Below are 18,073 nucleotides of genomic sequence, written 5' to 3'. Positions count from 1 at the left end.
TTCGTTTCATGACATTTCCATGTAATCTTGTGCCAATTTTGGTGCGGTTCTTGAATACAGCTTTTCTGTGTTAGAAAACAAAAGTAAAACTAAAACTCTCCTATTTAAAATCCGTCACATATCATCGCGTTAAAGCGCATTAACTTATTCGGTTAATTATTTACTGTTATTAACAATTTCTCGATAACTGTTTGATAAGTTCAAAATTCACCGAATTTCGTGTATTTCAAATTAGTTTTGCTGGAAATTTGAGAGTAATCTTACATTTTGAGGTTTATCTAAGAACTTACTTACCTTAACTTCTTTATCAGGTACGCCTCGCGACATCGGAAATTTGAGGAAAATTTTATGATCTCCATTTCGATTATGTTCCTGCTTCTCACGGAGATTCTATGGGGATTCTACGGAATAGATATTCTCTTGCCTCTGGTTCCTCGTAAATTTGCAACTTTACTTTTGTCGAAAACGACGATCGATAGATTTGTCGTACTTTAGTTCCAAGGAAATTCAACGATAAAGTCGTTCGATGCTGATGGCTTCTCTCGACAAACGCGAGCTGATTCTTAATCCAAGCGATTCGTTGTGGTTTGTACATTGCAATGGAATCAGATTTGACAGAGTTCGAAGAAACGTCGGAACAGCTGGAACGATTTGACTCGTAGAGATATAAAGATTAGAGTGCGTAAGCGAATTGAAACAGCGATACAGGAATGGAAAGAGAACTCTACGTATGTAGTGGCCGCTTGAGTCCTCGTCAAACAGCATATACACGTTTGTACAGTAAATATGTAAGTCATAAGTGTAACACCGATCAACGAGCAGCGTCAGTGTACGTGTCTTATTAGACAATAATAGAAAGAGTCTCTATGCAGCGTTCTCTTTCTATTTCCGTATCGCATCCACTTACACGGTAATATATGACTCGTGTATGTACTCTATCTTTCTACATATCTTTATGACCTGAATAAACGATAACGCTATCTAATCGATTGATTGACGTGATAGATTAATTTCGCGGATTACGCGTCGCGGTATTTGAATATGCGATTGATGAATGAACGTTATAACATAGTTACGGAGTGTTATTTCGTACAATAAGAAATCTGTTTGCTGCAGTCGGCGCTAGAATTTGTTTGTTAAGTGAGCGTATCTTCGAATATCTGTTTCGTTATTGACAGAGTAAAATAATCTTAACGAGTAAAGTAGAGGGAAATGTAAATTGAAACGCGAAATTCGAAATACTTCAACTTGAATAAATAATCAGGCAGACGATAGATAAAGCAGGGAATAAAGTAAAGAATGATGAATTTTCAACACAACACGTACAAAACGTGATATATTTGTATGCAAAAAGAGAACAAAATAAATATTTCATACAGATCCATTTGATATTTTACATATATCGTATTCTATCTCGCTATCTCTATAGATATGTCTATATATTGTTAAAAAAATAACGCATAATCTATAAGATATAAAACTTATAACAACGTAGAATATCGTAGAATATACAATATCGTTCAATATACAATTTGCGTGAACTGTTCGTCACGCTCTGTCAATACACGCCTCATTCATTTGCATATAGTGAATCATTCGTCGCGGGAAACTCTGACCTTAAGAATCCGGACCTTGCGCAACGGAACGCATTAACATCTACTTGATTCTTTGCAATCATATCACGATTCAATACTTTCGTTACACGCTAACGCAGGAGCGGACCAACAGGCATAGGTCACCGGTGTGAGCGTTCTACAAATGTCAGAGATCACTTTCTCTCGCATCAAACACGAATAACGAACGACGTTTCCCCGTATCGTTGGGGAGCGAGATAGACACACCGGATAATTTCTCGATTATCGGGAACACGAACTCTGCAAACAAGTGCTTGACATCGTCAAGGACCCGCGGATTCCGCACTTGACTTTGAACAATGAGTATTAGACGCACGTGTACGTATAACGTACAGTATCTTTACAAATTTGCGAAATAAAGATTGGATCGCAAATGGCTTAGTGTTCTCACGAAGTTTCGTGTACTCGTACGAAACTTACGTTTCCTTTAAGTGCTTCGCATGGGAAGCTCGCGTTGAAGAGAAAAACAAAGTGAGAGCTTGTCGATCTCGTCATTACGAGACGTAAAACGGACAAGACGGAAAAGGAACGAATATAAAGGAGGAGAACACGAGAGGAACGCGAGGAGAAAATCGAGTCAGCAAGGTAGATGCAGTTTCGCGTGCACCGATAAATGCCACCGTTTGTAGTCTGCAACTACCGAAGCGAGCTCGTTTGGGGAGTGTTTTAGGAAATACCTTGGGGAAAAACCGACTGAATTTTAGTTCTCGGCATCTAGACACGCGTGATCGCATCTTTCCTGGAATCACTTCACTTAACGTAATTACTTCGCTTAAGTATGCGCGTGCACAGTCGGCCGATTAATATCGCGCGCCTACTATTTCTTAAATGTGGTTCAACGAAGCTATTCGTTCATGCTTATAACTTTGTACTAGCGTCTACCCTGTAAAATTGCGCGTTTGTCTGCTTATTGGAAATAAAAATAGCTATATGCTGATTCTACAGGATGATCAATGAGAATACTATTAACAATAAGATATTGCTAGGGTCGTCATTTGACTATAATACTAACAAAAAATCGTAAAAATGGTGCAACTACGGGAAAATAATTCGCTCACCCCGGAGGTTCGTTAACACAACAGTTGGAGAGGGAAATGGAAATCAGCCTCGTTTTAGGAGAAGATCGAACAACACTGTAATCGCGTTCTGAACGTCACACTAGGAACTTCCTCTCAAAGCCTGGTTCCTTTGCTGACCTCGTTGGTCACATCGAGCGAGACGTTCTTGAGTGCATTAAGCTTCTCCATGTAACCGATGTCGATGTGAAGCTTCCCATTATCATCGACGATTCCTTGAAGAGGAGCAGTCTTTTCCGCGGCATTCGCGATCGAGGTCACCGACGAGGAAGCAGTCGCATTCGCTGCGTTCTGCTCGTTCTGTAACCGCGTGCTGCTCGCGTACAATCTTCGTCTTCCCGGGAAGTGTCTGGATATCTTCACCGCTAGTGGATGAAGCAGATGTTGCTCGTACATGTCTTCTTGTGGATTAGCCGTCAACAGACTCACGATAATGCCGACGATCACCGTCGACAGACTTCCTATAAGCGCGTAATACATGTACGTGATGCTATATAAATATTCGAGTGGACCTATGGCAGATGTTGCCTGGGTCGCGTTAAGTAATGGCACGCTTTGATACTGATTGTTCGTGACGTTGAGCGCAGCGTCCAACAAGCGTTCAGGCTGCGTGACCCAAGGAGAGAATGTGTCGTTCCGACAATTTTCCGTCGACAGAGGAAGCGATTCCGCCTTGTGCATATTGCCCATACTCAAGTGTCCGAAGGTTATCCACAAAGTGGTCACGTGGCTGAAGATCATCCCAGTCGCAGCACCCTTCCAGTTGGCACAGGGAACCAGCATAGCCAACACAAATACGCCAAGCAACGGACCGGAAGTCGCCGATGTCATCAGCATCGACGACTCGATTACTCCCGACAACATCGCCACGAGAAAGCTCACGCCTATTATCAGCACGCCGTAGATAACGCTGATCGCCTTGATGAGGTGTAGCTGCTGCTTATCTTTCAACTCCCTGAGTGCGGGTATCTGACTAAGGAAGTCCTCGAACGTGACCGTGGCTAGAGAGTTGAGGTTCGACACCGCCAAGGTGAGCGCGCTGTTGAATAGAGTAGCCATCACGAGACCCAACAAACCGGGGAAGTTAAGGAACTTGTCTTCCACGTAGAACGGCACGATCTCGTCGAATTTCGAGATGTATCCTAGTGTGAGAGGATCGCAGTCCGCGTAGTTGGCGAAGATTACCATGCCAACCACCCAGGAGAGAGAGAACAAGACGAATATTATCGGCATGTTGGCTAACATGGTCCTAAAAGAAGCACGAGATATTTTTCCATTAGGATGTGAAACACTATCAGGGTTAAGGTTCATATCGTTACAGCACGAGTATAATGGTAAGAGTTTCTGTTCCCAATTTATTCATTGCTCGTCATTCGATCGATTTTTATTTTCTACCTGCAACTCGTGCAAAACCGATTCGGGGTAGATCTTACGAGCGAGGAACGTCATTAGATACATATACGGTCGACTTGGTACTGTTGACCTTAGCTAGAGAAGGAGTATCTGCTGCTAAAAGTTTGGCCCGCTGCCATTTAATCCCAGTCCGGGTGCCAGGCGGAGGGCTCATTGATTATGTGGTAACGAGGAGTGCGGAGAAAATTTCACGAATCAGAAAACGGTAAGCGGATACGAACTGCATGAAAATCTGCTCTGCTACCAAGGGGTTCTCGACGTTCGTAAATTTTAAACGTTTTATTTCACGAGATATGTAGGATTATTTACGTTTACGATCGGAGCTCTCATTCTCGCGACGAATCTCGGTAAAATCCCAATCGAAAGAGGAAAAAGCATCGTTGGATTTCGGACGAATTTCAAACGGTTATCCGTTCTGTGCGCGAACGTCCTAGAACAAAACAGCGACGTCGTTTTTCTTTCGCACGTCCTCACAATGAAAACTTTATCAATGCTGCTCGAAATTGCGTAATAAAGTGACAAATCGTTGGTAGTTTCGGATCGCTCGCTCGCACGCGGTTATACTCTAATAAAAATCCATACGGGAAAACATTTTTATCGCGAAGAGAGAACGCGCAACCATGGCCGCGATTATATTCTAATAAAAGTCCATTTCGGCGGGGCTTTTTATCGCAGCTACACCGACGCGTCGCTGTTCGGATTTATGTTCTAATAAAACGTCCGCGAGCATGGAATGCCAACGCGTGTCCTCGTCGATGTTTCGTTCGAAAAAGGGAGAGATAAATTGCCTCTGAAATCGGCTGTTCGTTTGTTTCATTTTTCTCCTGTACGGTAACACGACGGGACGGGTTATGCTTTTCACAAATGTCACTTGTTCATTTCGCGAAACGTCACCAGAGATCTTTTCGCGTTTCGATCGTAGGTTATATAATCGACCATCCTGTACGGTTTCCTCGTTTCGAATCATTCGGAATTAACTTTCTTATCCCAAAGGAAGGATGAAAAGAAGTTCGCAAATTACTTTCGGCGGGAAGAAGTCCGCTTTTCATCGCCGGTGTTCGGCAATGAAAAACGGAGTTATCGCGTCACCGGATGAAAAGAAGCGGCTGTGGTTCTTAAACGGCAGCAGATACCACGATTTCCTAGAAATTATTTATAACCTTTTTGACTTACACATGATTCTATGCGAGTTAGATAAATGTTCTGCTGCATATCTTAGCTGTTTTAAATAACAGGCTTACACACATGTCATTAACGCGTTTTACGCCCGATGTTTATTCCAATTCGATGCAGTTAAAAAATGACACCGATATGAAAAATCGACGAGCGAAAGTAAGCAACGCTGTTGTTTGTCCGGTGTTTCGATAAACGAGGAGAAGGACCGATTAATGGACAATCATAAGTAAGAATAACAGCCAGACGACTGTAACAATTTGCATAATGCGAACTGACTGGTTATCACGTGCTGTCACGCGACTCATGCAGCCGGATCATAATAATAATTTAGTAAGATAACCAACGCAGTGGCAGGCAAAAATTGCGTCTCTGGCAGCGTGACGATGACTCATTTCACCATTTGTGATTGACCTTTTAATTAAAAAGTCAGACCTCGATTGTTTCGATCGATAAAGAAAGAGTGAAAGAACGTGCAAAAAAGAAAGAATATAAAGCTAGGAAGAACTGAAAAAAGAAGGAAAGAAAACTAGACACGATCGACCGGACAGAGTATCTTCGAGATCACCCCCGGAAGGATTCCCCTGCTCCTCGTCTAGCTCCAGGGGAAACAGTCGATTCAGTGTACACGTCGACTAAGTGATCCGCAAACTTTCGACTCGTACTCCTGTCGCTTCGATTTCGGGGATACAGAATGAATCCCAATTCTCATCGGATCTCCCTCACCGGTGATTTTCTCGATTGTTCGGCGGAAAGCCACTCCAAGGAGCCAGAAGTAACGCGAGGAATGGCGGTGGCAAAATATTATGACAAATTAAACTTGTGAAATTTACTTTCTCTTCTTTCTATCTTTTAGTTGGGAACTTCCTTTTTTTCGTAGAATTTTAATAAACGTTTCCTTATTGGTAGACCTCTTCCATGACACGAATTTTAGCATTGCACGTTGTAACACGTGGCGTTATCTGCGCGACACTTGTTTACATATCTGTCGCGTAAAATGCTAATTTTGTGCGTGCTTCGAAGTAGTATGGGCAACTTCTGTATTCTCGAACTTCGCCCTACATATCGTGTAATTTTTGCTGAAATTGCAGAAACTTCGAGGCAGATTTCGATGCTCGAAAATTTCGAAATTTTTATCGAGGTAGAACATTCGTAACTTCATTGGAGAAATTTTTTTCTCTCAAAATTATCGTCAAGATACAAAAAATCTTCTACAAATATGCGAATTTCTAGAATAGGTTGGTAAGGTCGAATAAATGAAATTACTCACTTTATGACTTTCCGTTGACTAGTCATGCTACAGTATCGTTGCACAAAGTTCTGCTGGCAGCCGAAGATGGACAGGCTCATGAATAATTGACCCAAGGTTGCTGACAGAGTCGTCACTCGGAGGGTAGGATCCAAATCTGTGCTGAAATCAGAGACCGGCCCTATTGACTCGCCAGAAATTGAAGTAGCAGTCGATCAAAAGCGTTCTCGTTTTCAAAACGCTCCACGTTACAGGTTTAACTTGGAGAGAAACGCGTCGAGTTGTTTTTCGCTGAAAATGCACCGAAGCAAACGCGGATTTGGGCTAATTCGATAGGAACCCACGGTTGTAATTCGAGGTTACGTTGTTTCTTCAACACTGCCTCGCTTCGCGAGACGAGTGTTTTGAATTAGAATTACGCGATGTATGTCTCGTAATCTTATTACTGCTCTTAGGTAGATGTTGCCATAACGTCCACAGAGGATCGATTGTTCAGAGCCAACGTTAAAATAATAAAACCAAGCGAACGTCGCCTTCGAACTAACACCGATTTATTATTCGGTTAGATCATGCAGATATTTCGTACGAGACGTGAAACAGTTTCAAGCTCACTAGATCGTCGATAAATGTCCAATAAAATAATGTGTGCAATTCATCTGATTTTAATTCCTAATAACCTACTTAATTTCGGCAGCTAGATAATCAATCTATATTTGTACTTACTTGAAGAAATCTAATCGACCACGTTCGTACGTCACGTTCAAAATCTTATCAGGTCCGATATCGGCGGAACCCTTGGCGATTATCACGAGCGAAACGCCGATCATCGTCACTCCTTGTATGACATCCGAGAGGATGGCTGCTTTCAAACCACCCTGCGAATAAAAAGACGAGCATCTTCGTTTGTAGTCTGCAATATTCGTTGATTCGAGTTTGATTGCGGAGAGCAACTGCAGATTATTAAAGAGCGCGTAAAGGAATTCGAGAATGGGAACGTATCGATATAAACAAGGCGATATAAAGCGGTAGATTTTCACACTTATGGCCCGTCACCGCTGTTCGTGTATGTTTTACGATCGCGCGTATCGTATTTACGATCCTCTCGACTGGAAATGCACTACGAACAGGGACGAATACTCTGCTTTCTCGGATCGCGAATAATTGATGGGACGAAAATGTGGCGGACATCGTGAGGACGATTTAAATGTTTCAGTCTCTACGCGGAAAATCATCGGTTCTTGGAAACGTTCTTCTCCGTTTGCATCGCCGCGTTACAGTAGAATCATGCTAGTCGATGAACTTTTGTTCTCGAATGAATATTTATGAGGTCACAAGTAACGAGGTTTTTCTAAGAGTTGAGTTTAAAACAATGGAACTCGTCACCATCGGTCTTTCATAAAATGGGAATGGAAAGCTTAATAGAAAAGTGACGACAATTGTAGAAAATGAGCGAAATACTTCACTATGTTGCAGATGTTTATGCAAATGTACATTTTTATGAATATTAGTAAAGAAATAGAATCTATCTAGGGATTATTCTTTCAGCCTTTAATTGTTATAAATATAACGGTACAGTGTTTTTGTATATTAGTATATACATTCTGTACTCTTCTGCACATTTAAATTTTCCATAAAAACATCAACAGTCTATATATCACTGATTAATTTCCGTCAGATTTCTTTTTCATAAGAAAGAAAGTCTCATTACTTATGAGATAACCTAATATAACTTGAAACGATACCATTTATTTCCGAAAATATTTCAGTCGAATATTTCTATTCTATTTCTCTGTGCCGTTCTGTAAGCTAGATAAAACATCCTTTTGTAATTTTAATAGGATATTCAACCTCTTGGTTATATGTAATGGAACATTACGATACGCTTAAAGTTTTATTTTTATGATTCTCGAAAATAATTATCCGAAGCTTTTACGTTTAATATCAAACTTACCATGACGCTGAAGACGACGGATATCGAGGTGATCCCCAAGATACTGGCCCAGTACGGCAAGCCAATCACAGCCTTCAGAGCGACGCAAGGCGTGAATATCGTGACGGCCAAGTTCAACAGGCTACGTATCACGTAAGAGAAGCTCGCGAGGCATCTGACTAGCTTCGAGTTGAACCTGGTGGATTAGCATAATTACAAGAGGTCTATTCTCCGACACGGCCGGACATAATCGTTAAACGCGAGAGTAGTTTCAAGGCTCATAGGAAAAATCAAACTCTAAAAACTATCTGAAACAATCGTTTCTATTTAAAGAAAGAGTCTAGAAAGGTCCGTAGTATCGCGAAAAAGAGGAAAAGAGCGGAGTTTATGTCATGGTTGGTACACGTAAATTGAAAATGTAAAGCAGCCTGATTTCGGCGAAGCAAACGACGATATCGAGCTTCTCGAGTATCGTGTACACGGTGAATTTAAATTTCCCCGTGATCCGTCACGTGTCCGCGTGATTTCGATGCGAAACGCCACGAAGTCGAGGCGTTCTTATTTCGGGGAGAAAAAGCTGATGCTACGCTTGGTATTCCGTTTAGACGACAGAATCTATTAACTTCCTCGGTCATCGATTATTTCGATATATTTTCGAAATATGAAATTTACATGAAACAAGTACATCGGTTGCTTGCTCGCAGCATCAAATTTTCCACCCGACAAAGGAAGAGATGTTTTCTTTCGCGAGAATTCGAATTTACAAGATACAATATCCAAGCTAGCGTTTCTCAACGTATATTCCCACGAATATCGCGAAATAACACGATTCTCGCAGATAATTACCTCATATCTAGATACTGATAGACTGACGTGATGCCAAGGCTGTAGTAAACAGGGACGAAGATGAAGCACACGATGGGATACGCGAGCAGCATGCCATAGATGGTTTCCCACATGGCGCTACCTCTGTAATACAGCTCTGACGGATAGCCGAGGAAAGATCGGACACCAAGGGTGCCACGAGCGATGGACAACATCATGGCGCCCATCGAGACATTTCCGGTGGCGAATACATAGTCCGCTTTGGTGGTCTCCTTTCGACGGCCACGAAACTTGCCCCATAGCGGAATGACAAACGCGGCGATGATACAGCCGACGAACACCAGATAGTCGATTACCATGGACGACGCGCCGATCGTCATCCTGGGCTCTCCTGCGGGGCCGTTTCTTCCTTTATTATCGAGTCCTTTCTGGCAGCGGAAAATAAGAGCGTGTCAATGTTATCGACGTAGATCGAGCTTATCCTGAAGGACCTCGTGTTTGAATCTACCCGCGGAACAGTCTCGTGTAAGAGTTTAGTTATGTTTACAGGTGTCGCGCTCGATTCCCTTCGACACCTTGACCAGTGAATGCCGAGAGCTCGGAACGATCGTCGCGCGACAAAACGATTTGCGTCGCGTTCACGCGCTTCTCAAGTTAGAATTTTCGAACGTTTTACGACGTAGTCGTAAACGTACACGTGTTGCGTGTTGTGGCGAGTGTCACGATGCTCCGCGAGTCTGTATCGAGTAGCGATAGAAGATTGATGTGATCCGATGCGATCGGAACGGCAGCGCGTACTCTGACTGAACGCAGTCCGTAAACCACTTCACGTTATTATGTTCGGGACGAGGAGCGAGATAGAGCTATCCGCGGCGATAGAGCGACGAACATCGACTCGAGACTATCTTCCGGCAAGTGCGAGGAAAGGAGTAAGGGTAACAGAGTGGAAGGGACTAGTAACACACTGCTAAAGCTTTTTCTTATCTTCTATTGCTTTATTGTGTATCGGCATTTGCACAGCGCATTAGGCTCTTCGTTTGTTCACTTACGTTATTTGTTTACCGATTCGATGCATAATGATTCTTCTGAATTTAATGCTATCTGTAATTCTGTCTAAACGACTGTTTAGCGCTGATGTAAATCAACTAGCAGTCCTTTGTGCCACGTAAGCCAGGTATTCGGATTCTTTGCGTTTAGAAGACCGAGAATAACAAGAGCTTAGAAACTTGATTGTTTAAGAGCTTGTAGCAGCATTTAATGCTTAATAATTCAGTAAATCTTACTTTGTTTGCAGTTACTTAGAAATTAAAGGCAGATGTGGCGTTGCCGTGTACTATTCCAAATTGTATGTACAATAGTATAGGGATCCTTAGAATAACTGTTCTTTGATAATCCCAATTTAAGGAGAAAGTGAAAGTTATCGACTTTGGAGCTTCCCTTTCGTTAAAGCACATATTTTGTTTATGATACTTGTATTCTTGTAGATTTATTAATTATCGAGGACATAACTATCTTTGATATATTTAGTCAAGGAAAACTTTATATATACGTATATCATGACGCATCGATCATAAAAAAGAAGTTGAATCACTTAACTTTTCAAGATAAGAAATTATCATTAGAATATTTATATCGTATATGCTGATACTAAAAATGAACACGAGAGAACCAAATAGAAAGGAAGAGTCAACAACGTAATCTTGAAGAATATTTAGTGTCTTGAAAAAATCACTTTCTTTGACCTAACCCACTTTCCCATTTTACTACAAATTTGTATATTCTTTCACGTTATTACACTTACGTCACTCTTATCTTTGTAGAAAAAATTACAATCTCATTATCAGAATCGTGTCACCTGGAATCGATCGCTATTGAGAAAAAAATTTCCTTGGCGGGCAAACGAGAGAATTCTCTCCGTTAATTTTTCTTGCAGTTTTATCGAATACATTCCATACAGTTTAGAGACGCGTAATTCGAGTTATCGATCCTTGTCACGGCTCCACAAACTCGCCATTGTCTCGTTGATTTTCGGAAATCAGGAAATATTCCATTGGACGTTGTTCCATCGACATACCTGCGTACACTCGCGAATATCCTCGAGCCTCGACTCTCGTTTCCGCAGTTACAATGCGAAATCAATTGCAAGCTATTTATCGTGCTGCGTTTAACCCATTTCGCCCGAGCAATCGAACGGTCGGCCGCTCCGAACCACGTTCCTCGCGAGAATATTTCGTATGCGGATCAGGAATTCTTTAACCGGAATTGTTTCTTCGTTTAAAACAAATGGGACAGTACAAATTTCTTTATTGAGTTATAGTAACGTCGCTTGTTTTCTGCAGACTTGATAAACAAACGTGAATCAATTGCTGAAATTACTTGGAGAGAGATAAATTAAAAGATCGAGATTCTTTTCTTATGTAATTTATTTTTGCTAAATATACGCACGTTTATGCAGATACGTTTCTGCGGATAGAAGAGAAACGGAGTTATCGTGAATTTAGTCTGTAATTAAAAATTAGAATCCCGGATGTTTTTTACTTATATCGACACGATTATTCTCTCTCTGTAAATTACGTACGAGAACGTTCGTTCGTACGAACGTAATTCGCTTTAGGGTTATCAAAGATCTCGTTCTGAATTTTTGCGGATTCTCCTATCGCGTCTACCCCACGCGTTTTCTAGCGATCAAGCTCGCCGAAACTTTACGAATTATGTAAATAACGATAGAGGCGTGCATAGATATAACGCAACTGGAATCATCTGCTCCAGTTCAACTGATACGTCGGCCTCGGTGTCATAAATAAGGCAATAAATACCGCTGCTGGCATGTGACACACGAGCCACTTGTTTTCTGCGTGCCTATCGAAACTCGTTCGCTCGTGACAATTAATCCAACAGCGATGGACGAATCATCGAACAGCCGTACAACACGAAACGAACACAGAGAACTAGATGCATCATCCTCTAGCTAATCGTATCTAACTCGGGCCAGTGACCCTGCAGCTTTCTAAACCCTAACCTCGATTTTATCCGATCTACCTCAACTTCAAATTGAGTTGCCTTTGGTCTTGAAATCTCTTGCTTCTCTTTCTACTCGATCCTTTTCGAAGGAAAGATTTCTTCGGCTTTAATCGCTCAGTTTGAAGCCGCGTCGCTACTCGTCGACGCGTCCCGGTGAAATCACAAGGGAAGGAACGAGCTACTTGTACGGTCGAGCCAAGTGGCGCAGCCACCGTGAAACGCACGGCGCCGCAGTCAATTTCATTCGCTCGTCCTTGTCGTCTGCAGGTATCAAGAGAGCCACCGCCTTCCTTCCCTATACCAAGATCAGACGGCTGCCTTCTACTTAGATACGTGACACCCAGCCATGCTGCGGCGCCGACACCGCGGAAATTTCCCTGAAAAACTCTAATCTGTCGTCGTCTGACTCGTCCCATTCGTTTCCCCTTCGCTCTCTACCGCCAAACTACTGTGCACGAATGGAGACGAACGTGTGAAGGGAACCAGACGAGCACTTATCAGTATGTCTTTAGGTAGTTAAGAAATTCAGGTCGAGGACGTAATTAGTTTCGTGAGGTGTTGATCGTATCTGAAGGTGTGTCTGAGCGTTCTTGATAGTACACGAGCGACAATTTCTAAAATAAAAATAACTTCTAAAATAGACAACCATGTCTATATATATGTACATATCTTTTTTATATGTATATACATATATTCTTGGAATTTTTTTATCGATTTGTAAATGTAAATTCCGCGACTGACAATTCGGGAGATTCATACGAATGGCAATTATATAATTCATCGAGGGATTTCTGCGAATTTCTTTTTTTGACAAATGTTGCGTCGGCGTGACAGCTGTAATTACACGTGAGTCAATTGGAATCTTCGGTTGACATACAATGGCTTGTCACGTGAATATTGAATAACATAATTGATCATTACGGCATCGAGGGTCTTCGCCGATTCGCATTCGATCAGTTCGCTTCTCTTCGTTTAAGATACAGAAATAATACATAATTATCGCGTTTACACGACTACATACGGAACTGAAATATGTCATAGTCTCCAGAAATCCAGCTTTTTTTCACAACTTTCTCATTTTCCATCGTACGGAGCGTTGTTCCCGTATCGCCACGCGTTACTTAACGCGAGTTCGAGAACAATGCGGGTCGCATAATCCAAAGGAAACGTCAAATGTTGACGAAAGACTCGGTGACGGTAGTGTTTTTAGCCAATGGCTATACTAACGCTGGAAGCTTTTTCGTACCGTGCACTTTGAAACAATGAGCCCGTGACGTTTCCTCTTTATACGCATTTCTATCTACCAGTGTCCCATTCCGTTCCATGGCCTTCGACGCCTTGTCTAGAATCTCACCCCGAACATTTTGTCCGGACGTAAAAACCTCTTACATTCTACGTAAAAACCAAGGAAACTTTACGCTTCCTCTGATAAAGTAGCATTTCGTGCCGTATATTTTTCTCTCCGTAGAACGAGGGATTTTTTTTTATAATCCACTGCATTCAGGAAATCTCGAGAGCACGTTTGAAATCTGGAGAATCTTAATCCCTGCCATGGAAAGCATCTTGCGAGCCGCGCTTCCTTCGAGCTGAATCCCAATCCATTTCCTTCTTTCACGGAAATCAGATTTATAAATTCAGGAGCAAGGTGTGGCTCGCTTAAAACGTAGGTCGAGGCTGGACAAGAAATTAACCGTGACCGGTGAATTCGCGGAAATTACGACGAAAAGTTCTCGATGTTTGATCGTGCACGTGAGATATCAGGAAAATCCCAAAGACGTCACAGTGTTGCGGATCTTTGGAACGGAAGTTAATTGTAAAATCGATTTCCAAGGAACAAAGGCGGATAACATCCTGCCATCGTCAACTTCGGCGAACAGAGAGGGTGGATGTCTGTTTTATGGAAGCGAGATGACGGCTGGAAACAGTGATAAATTCCTCTTATTTCGTAAACAGTGATAGCGACAGTGAACATCTAACAAGCTTTTCGTGAAGAAAGGCACGTAAGATTCAAACGCTAGCATGTGATTGCCGGTTATTTCGCAACGCGCGATTAACCGAGAACTTACGAGATATTGTCCAATTTATCAACGACCGTATACCCAGAACTCGCGCAAGAAGAATTTGGTTTAGCCAGCACGCGTCTCGTTTCAAGATCTTTTTGGACGCTCGACGATCATGAATGACATCGTTCGAATTACCAGGAGCTGTACTTAATGAGATCGTTAGAGAGGATCGTTAGCGAAGAAATTTTCCACAATTCCTTATCGATGGTGTCAAGAGTCATGGGCAAACAACGTTAGAAAGATTACACTTGTTACGTGGTTTTTATTCGGTACAAGCACCGAAAAAAACCAGTAGAAAAAATTCCCTCGTGGTTATCACGAATGGCAGCTTCGCGTAGATTTAACGATCTCAATTTAGCTGATTGCTCGTTATCAACAGCCGCCGACTAGTATGATTAATTCGTTGGTAGAAGAAACTACTTACGCGGAGGGGAGAGCACGTGCTTCGAGTTCACGGAAGCTGATCGATCACGAGAACGGTTGTCACGAGACAAACAATTGGTAGACCGCGAATTAAATCGACGTCTCGATGCTAGTCGGCTCTCGGAGAGCGGCGAATCCATTGCGACCTATCGGGGCCGGGGAGCGGATGCAAATTTATTCGCGACGCGTGATTCCGATCAGCCGGGGCCAATGAAATTTTTATCGGACCGACCATGACGAATCGCCGCTTTTGGAACTTTTGTTCTTCTCGAAATTTCTCGAGCAACGAAGAACGCGTTGAAAATCCAACCGCTACGAAATACCGCAATCTTTTGTTCAAAATCTATTTCTAAAGAAATTTTAGGTTCGAACTCGGTCGACCGACACAATTTTTTTTTTTACCTCCTGCTCGATGAACCAGCCATCGATCGAAGTATTTCCTATTCCTTTAAATAGCTGATCGACCGAAAATCGTTTAACGGCATTACGACGTTTTTCTGGAATTTTTCACGGGAAAATTGCTTTCGCCGAACGATGATCGACGGTTCCGGCGCGATAGGGAAAGCTGCACCTCGCTGCCTACCGATAAACTCGACGCGATACAGCTACACGGTATCTTTTTCTTTTTCAGGCGCCACTTCGTGTGCACTTCGCCGACCTGTAACAAGAAGGACCTTCTACTTTGCTGATATCGATGCACTTCGTGGATTTATGAACGATCTACAAAGTAACTGTGCAGCGAAGCGGTAACGCCATGGTTGATGAAAGCTGCGACTTTTTTGAAGAGACAAAGTTGAAGCGCGAATTTGACAAGAAAGGAATCCCTCTGCATTATCCGATCGTTAACGCTATGACGATCGTTTAGTTTCACGACAACAATGGATAAAATATGATTTTTGTTATTTGTAGGAAAATTTAACGACTTTGAATATTTCTCGCTAGTCATCATAACGTTAATCATAACCATTACGATTATTGTATCAGAAGACTCGAAAAATGTTAGAAGAACGACGAAGAATCTCGATCGATTTCGATAGTATGTAAAGTTTCGCTAGAGTTATTATGAAAATTTGATGAAACTCAGCAAGCTTTCTATTGCAAGATGCAAGAACGACGAACGAAAGAAGAATAAATTGAATGATAAAAGAGTTTACTGGAAGCATCCATGAATCAATTATACGACCGAGGCATTTGATACGATTCTATAACGTTTCGCTTTTGGACATTCGTTTCCCAGCTATTACGGCTGGCCGAACGTTGCGGTTCAATCGTAAATGGCGATTGCTTGCAAATTTAATTGAAGTTTTCATCGAGCGCAGCTTTTCAAATTATTGCGTTTCTATAGTGCCATATATGGAGGGAAAGAGATGGAGAATAAAAAAAGTAAAGGAAGAAAGGATCTCCGCTGTAAATACGATAGCTTGGGTCTTTTCGTCGCGATTCGATTCTCGAGGAATCGTATTCAACGAGACGAATATAATGAACCGTGACAACCCGAAATAACATTGCGTAAAAAGCAATCCTCCGAGACGGTCGATCTGTTTCTTTTATCCCGTCTGTTCTGTTCAGCGGCAACGCGAACGAACAGAAACTTGTGACGTACGAGTCGCGATACAAATTCGCGTCTCATGAAACTTTCATTACCGATTGATTTCTCGCTTGGTAGCCGATTTACAAATCGAGTATTAAAATTCGCTCTGGAACAGTCGCGTTTTCACCGACAGACAGATATATCCCTTCTATCCGTTCCTTTTAACATCGTTGAATCAGAGATTTCCGCATTCGCCAAGGATTTCCCAAGAGGCTAATCGTTTTTCGATTAGTACGGTGACTACTTGCGAATCGTCGTACGTGAAAAGACTGTTTAATTAACGATTATTCGGAGGAGATTTCGAGTACGACGATGGTTTCGGCGACTCCATAGAAAAATTCTCGCATGACGAGCATCAGCGATAACGGTATTGTAATTGGTAGCCGGAGATTAACGATAAACCATATCAGCTGCTCCGGCCTTTGCCAGCACGGATTGTATGCATATTGCATGAGCTTCGGTCTTTTATTATTTTTCCTTGCTTTTTTTGTTACTCTTTTAATACACGACGGTGGTCGTGATCTCGCGAGTTGAACCAGCGAGAGCATAATCAAACTGCTTTGAAAGAAAACAAAAAAAAAAAAAAAAAAAGAAAAGGAAAAAGAAAAAGTAAAGACAAAAGCCTCGCAACAGAAGAACTATTTTAATAGTTATATCGATCAGTTTTCATTTTGATGTGTTTATAGGAAAACTAAGCGAGCTGAAATTTTCGAGCTCGATGAATTACGCGACTATTTCGCTTTTAGACAAAACAAAAAGGAAAGGAAGAAGAAATTTAAGATAACGTTGGAAGTGGAATCATCACCGGGTGCAAACGCGTACCGAAATCGAAGCTTTCTACGAGTTTCTAAAATTCTACGAAAGCCTTTAAACTCTGTACAACGCTCGAAACGATAATAACGTATAATTGAAATAATTGAAACTAGGGATCTAGAACGACAGTCAAAATTGTCGCTTAATTGCGACCTCGCTTAGCTCCGAAAGAAAAAGAAAGGAAAGAATAGGAAACAATTTCCTCTAGTTCTTAGGGGACGATAAATCTTCGACGGCGTAACTTAAAGCATTTTCCTGTAATTCTCAAATCGGCGCTCTTAAACGTTCTCAACTCGTCAGCCGAATTTCCTGTCGGATTTCGGCTAGCAGTTTGTCCAGCGATCGTTCTAGGAAAGTTTCCAAGCTCGCGATAGCTCGCGATAACTCGCGTTCGACGAACGAAAAACACTCGAGAACGGGATAGCGTGGCGTCTGCTCGATTCGAAGGCGATGTCGGAAACAGGACAGGGATTTTTCTTGCGAGGACGCGTGCATCGTCGCGTTCGTTCTGTTTCTGTGCGTCACGAGACGCGGTTGGATCGGCGCCAAATCGCGGCGACGTCGCACAGATCGGGAAACTGCGCTTGTCGCCGCGATTCGACAGCTTCTCGACTCTCCACGAATTCCTAACGCAAATAGGATCGACGTTCTTATTCGTTTCGTAGATTTCGGCTATCCGGTTGAACGGTCGCTTGCCTGTTTGCTTGAAGCTTTAACGATGTTTGCTCGAAATATTTAATATATACAGTGCTTCTCTTATTGATTTTCTAAAATATTTGATTGGTAATATTATTATCGTGGTTGGGTTATTTTTACTACGTATAGATGAAGATATAGATAGTCTGTAATATATACATGCACA

General features: G+C 42.1%; 1 protein-coding gene and 1 long non-coding RNA gene across 8 annotated transcripts in view; one reads left to right on the top strand and one right to left on the bottom strand.

The window, feature by feature from the left end:
- Positions 1–18,073, bottom strand: part of LOC139990619 (putative aminopeptidase W07G4.4) — a 213,797-nt gene that overhangs the window by 16,958 nt on the left and 178,766 nt on the right. For 6 of the 7 annotated variants that reach the window (XM_072010023.1, XM_072010021.1, XM_072010020.1 and 3 more), the window contains 4 exons: positions 9,322–9,728; positions 8,497–8,671; positions 7,269–7,420; positions 6,567–6,707 (listed from right to left, as the gene is read on the bottom strand). In XM_072010023.1, coding sequence (XP_071866124.1) covers positions 6,567–6,707; positions 7,269–7,420; positions 8,497–8,671; positions 9,322–9,680 — 827 coding nt within the window. In that variant the 5' untranslated portion in view covers positions 9,681–9,728. Of the gene's footprint in view, positions 1–6,566; positions 6,708–7,268; positions 7,421–8,496; positions 8,672–9,321; positions 10,120–18,073 lie in introns of those variants that run through there. The other variant, XM_072010025.1, reaches the window with a different exon arrangement.
- LOC139990645 (uncharacterized) lies at positions 10,098–15,955 on the top strand. The gene is made up of 2 exons (XR_011800610.1): positions 10,098–10,229; positions 15,439–15,955. It is a non-coding gene; the product is annotated as an uncharacterized lncRNA (long non-coding RNA).

The sequence above is a fragment of the Bombus fervidus genome, chromosome 9 (genome assembly GCF_041682495.2).
Source record: "Bombus fervidus isolate BK054 chromosome 9, iyBomFerv1, whole genome shotgun sequence".
Lineage (NCBI taxonomy): Eukaryota > Metazoa > Arthropoda > Insecta > Hymenoptera > Apidae > Bombus > Bombus fervidus.
The sequence above is the reverse complement of the archived record's forward strand: the minus strand, read 5'-3'. Positions and strand labels throughout refer to the sequence as shown.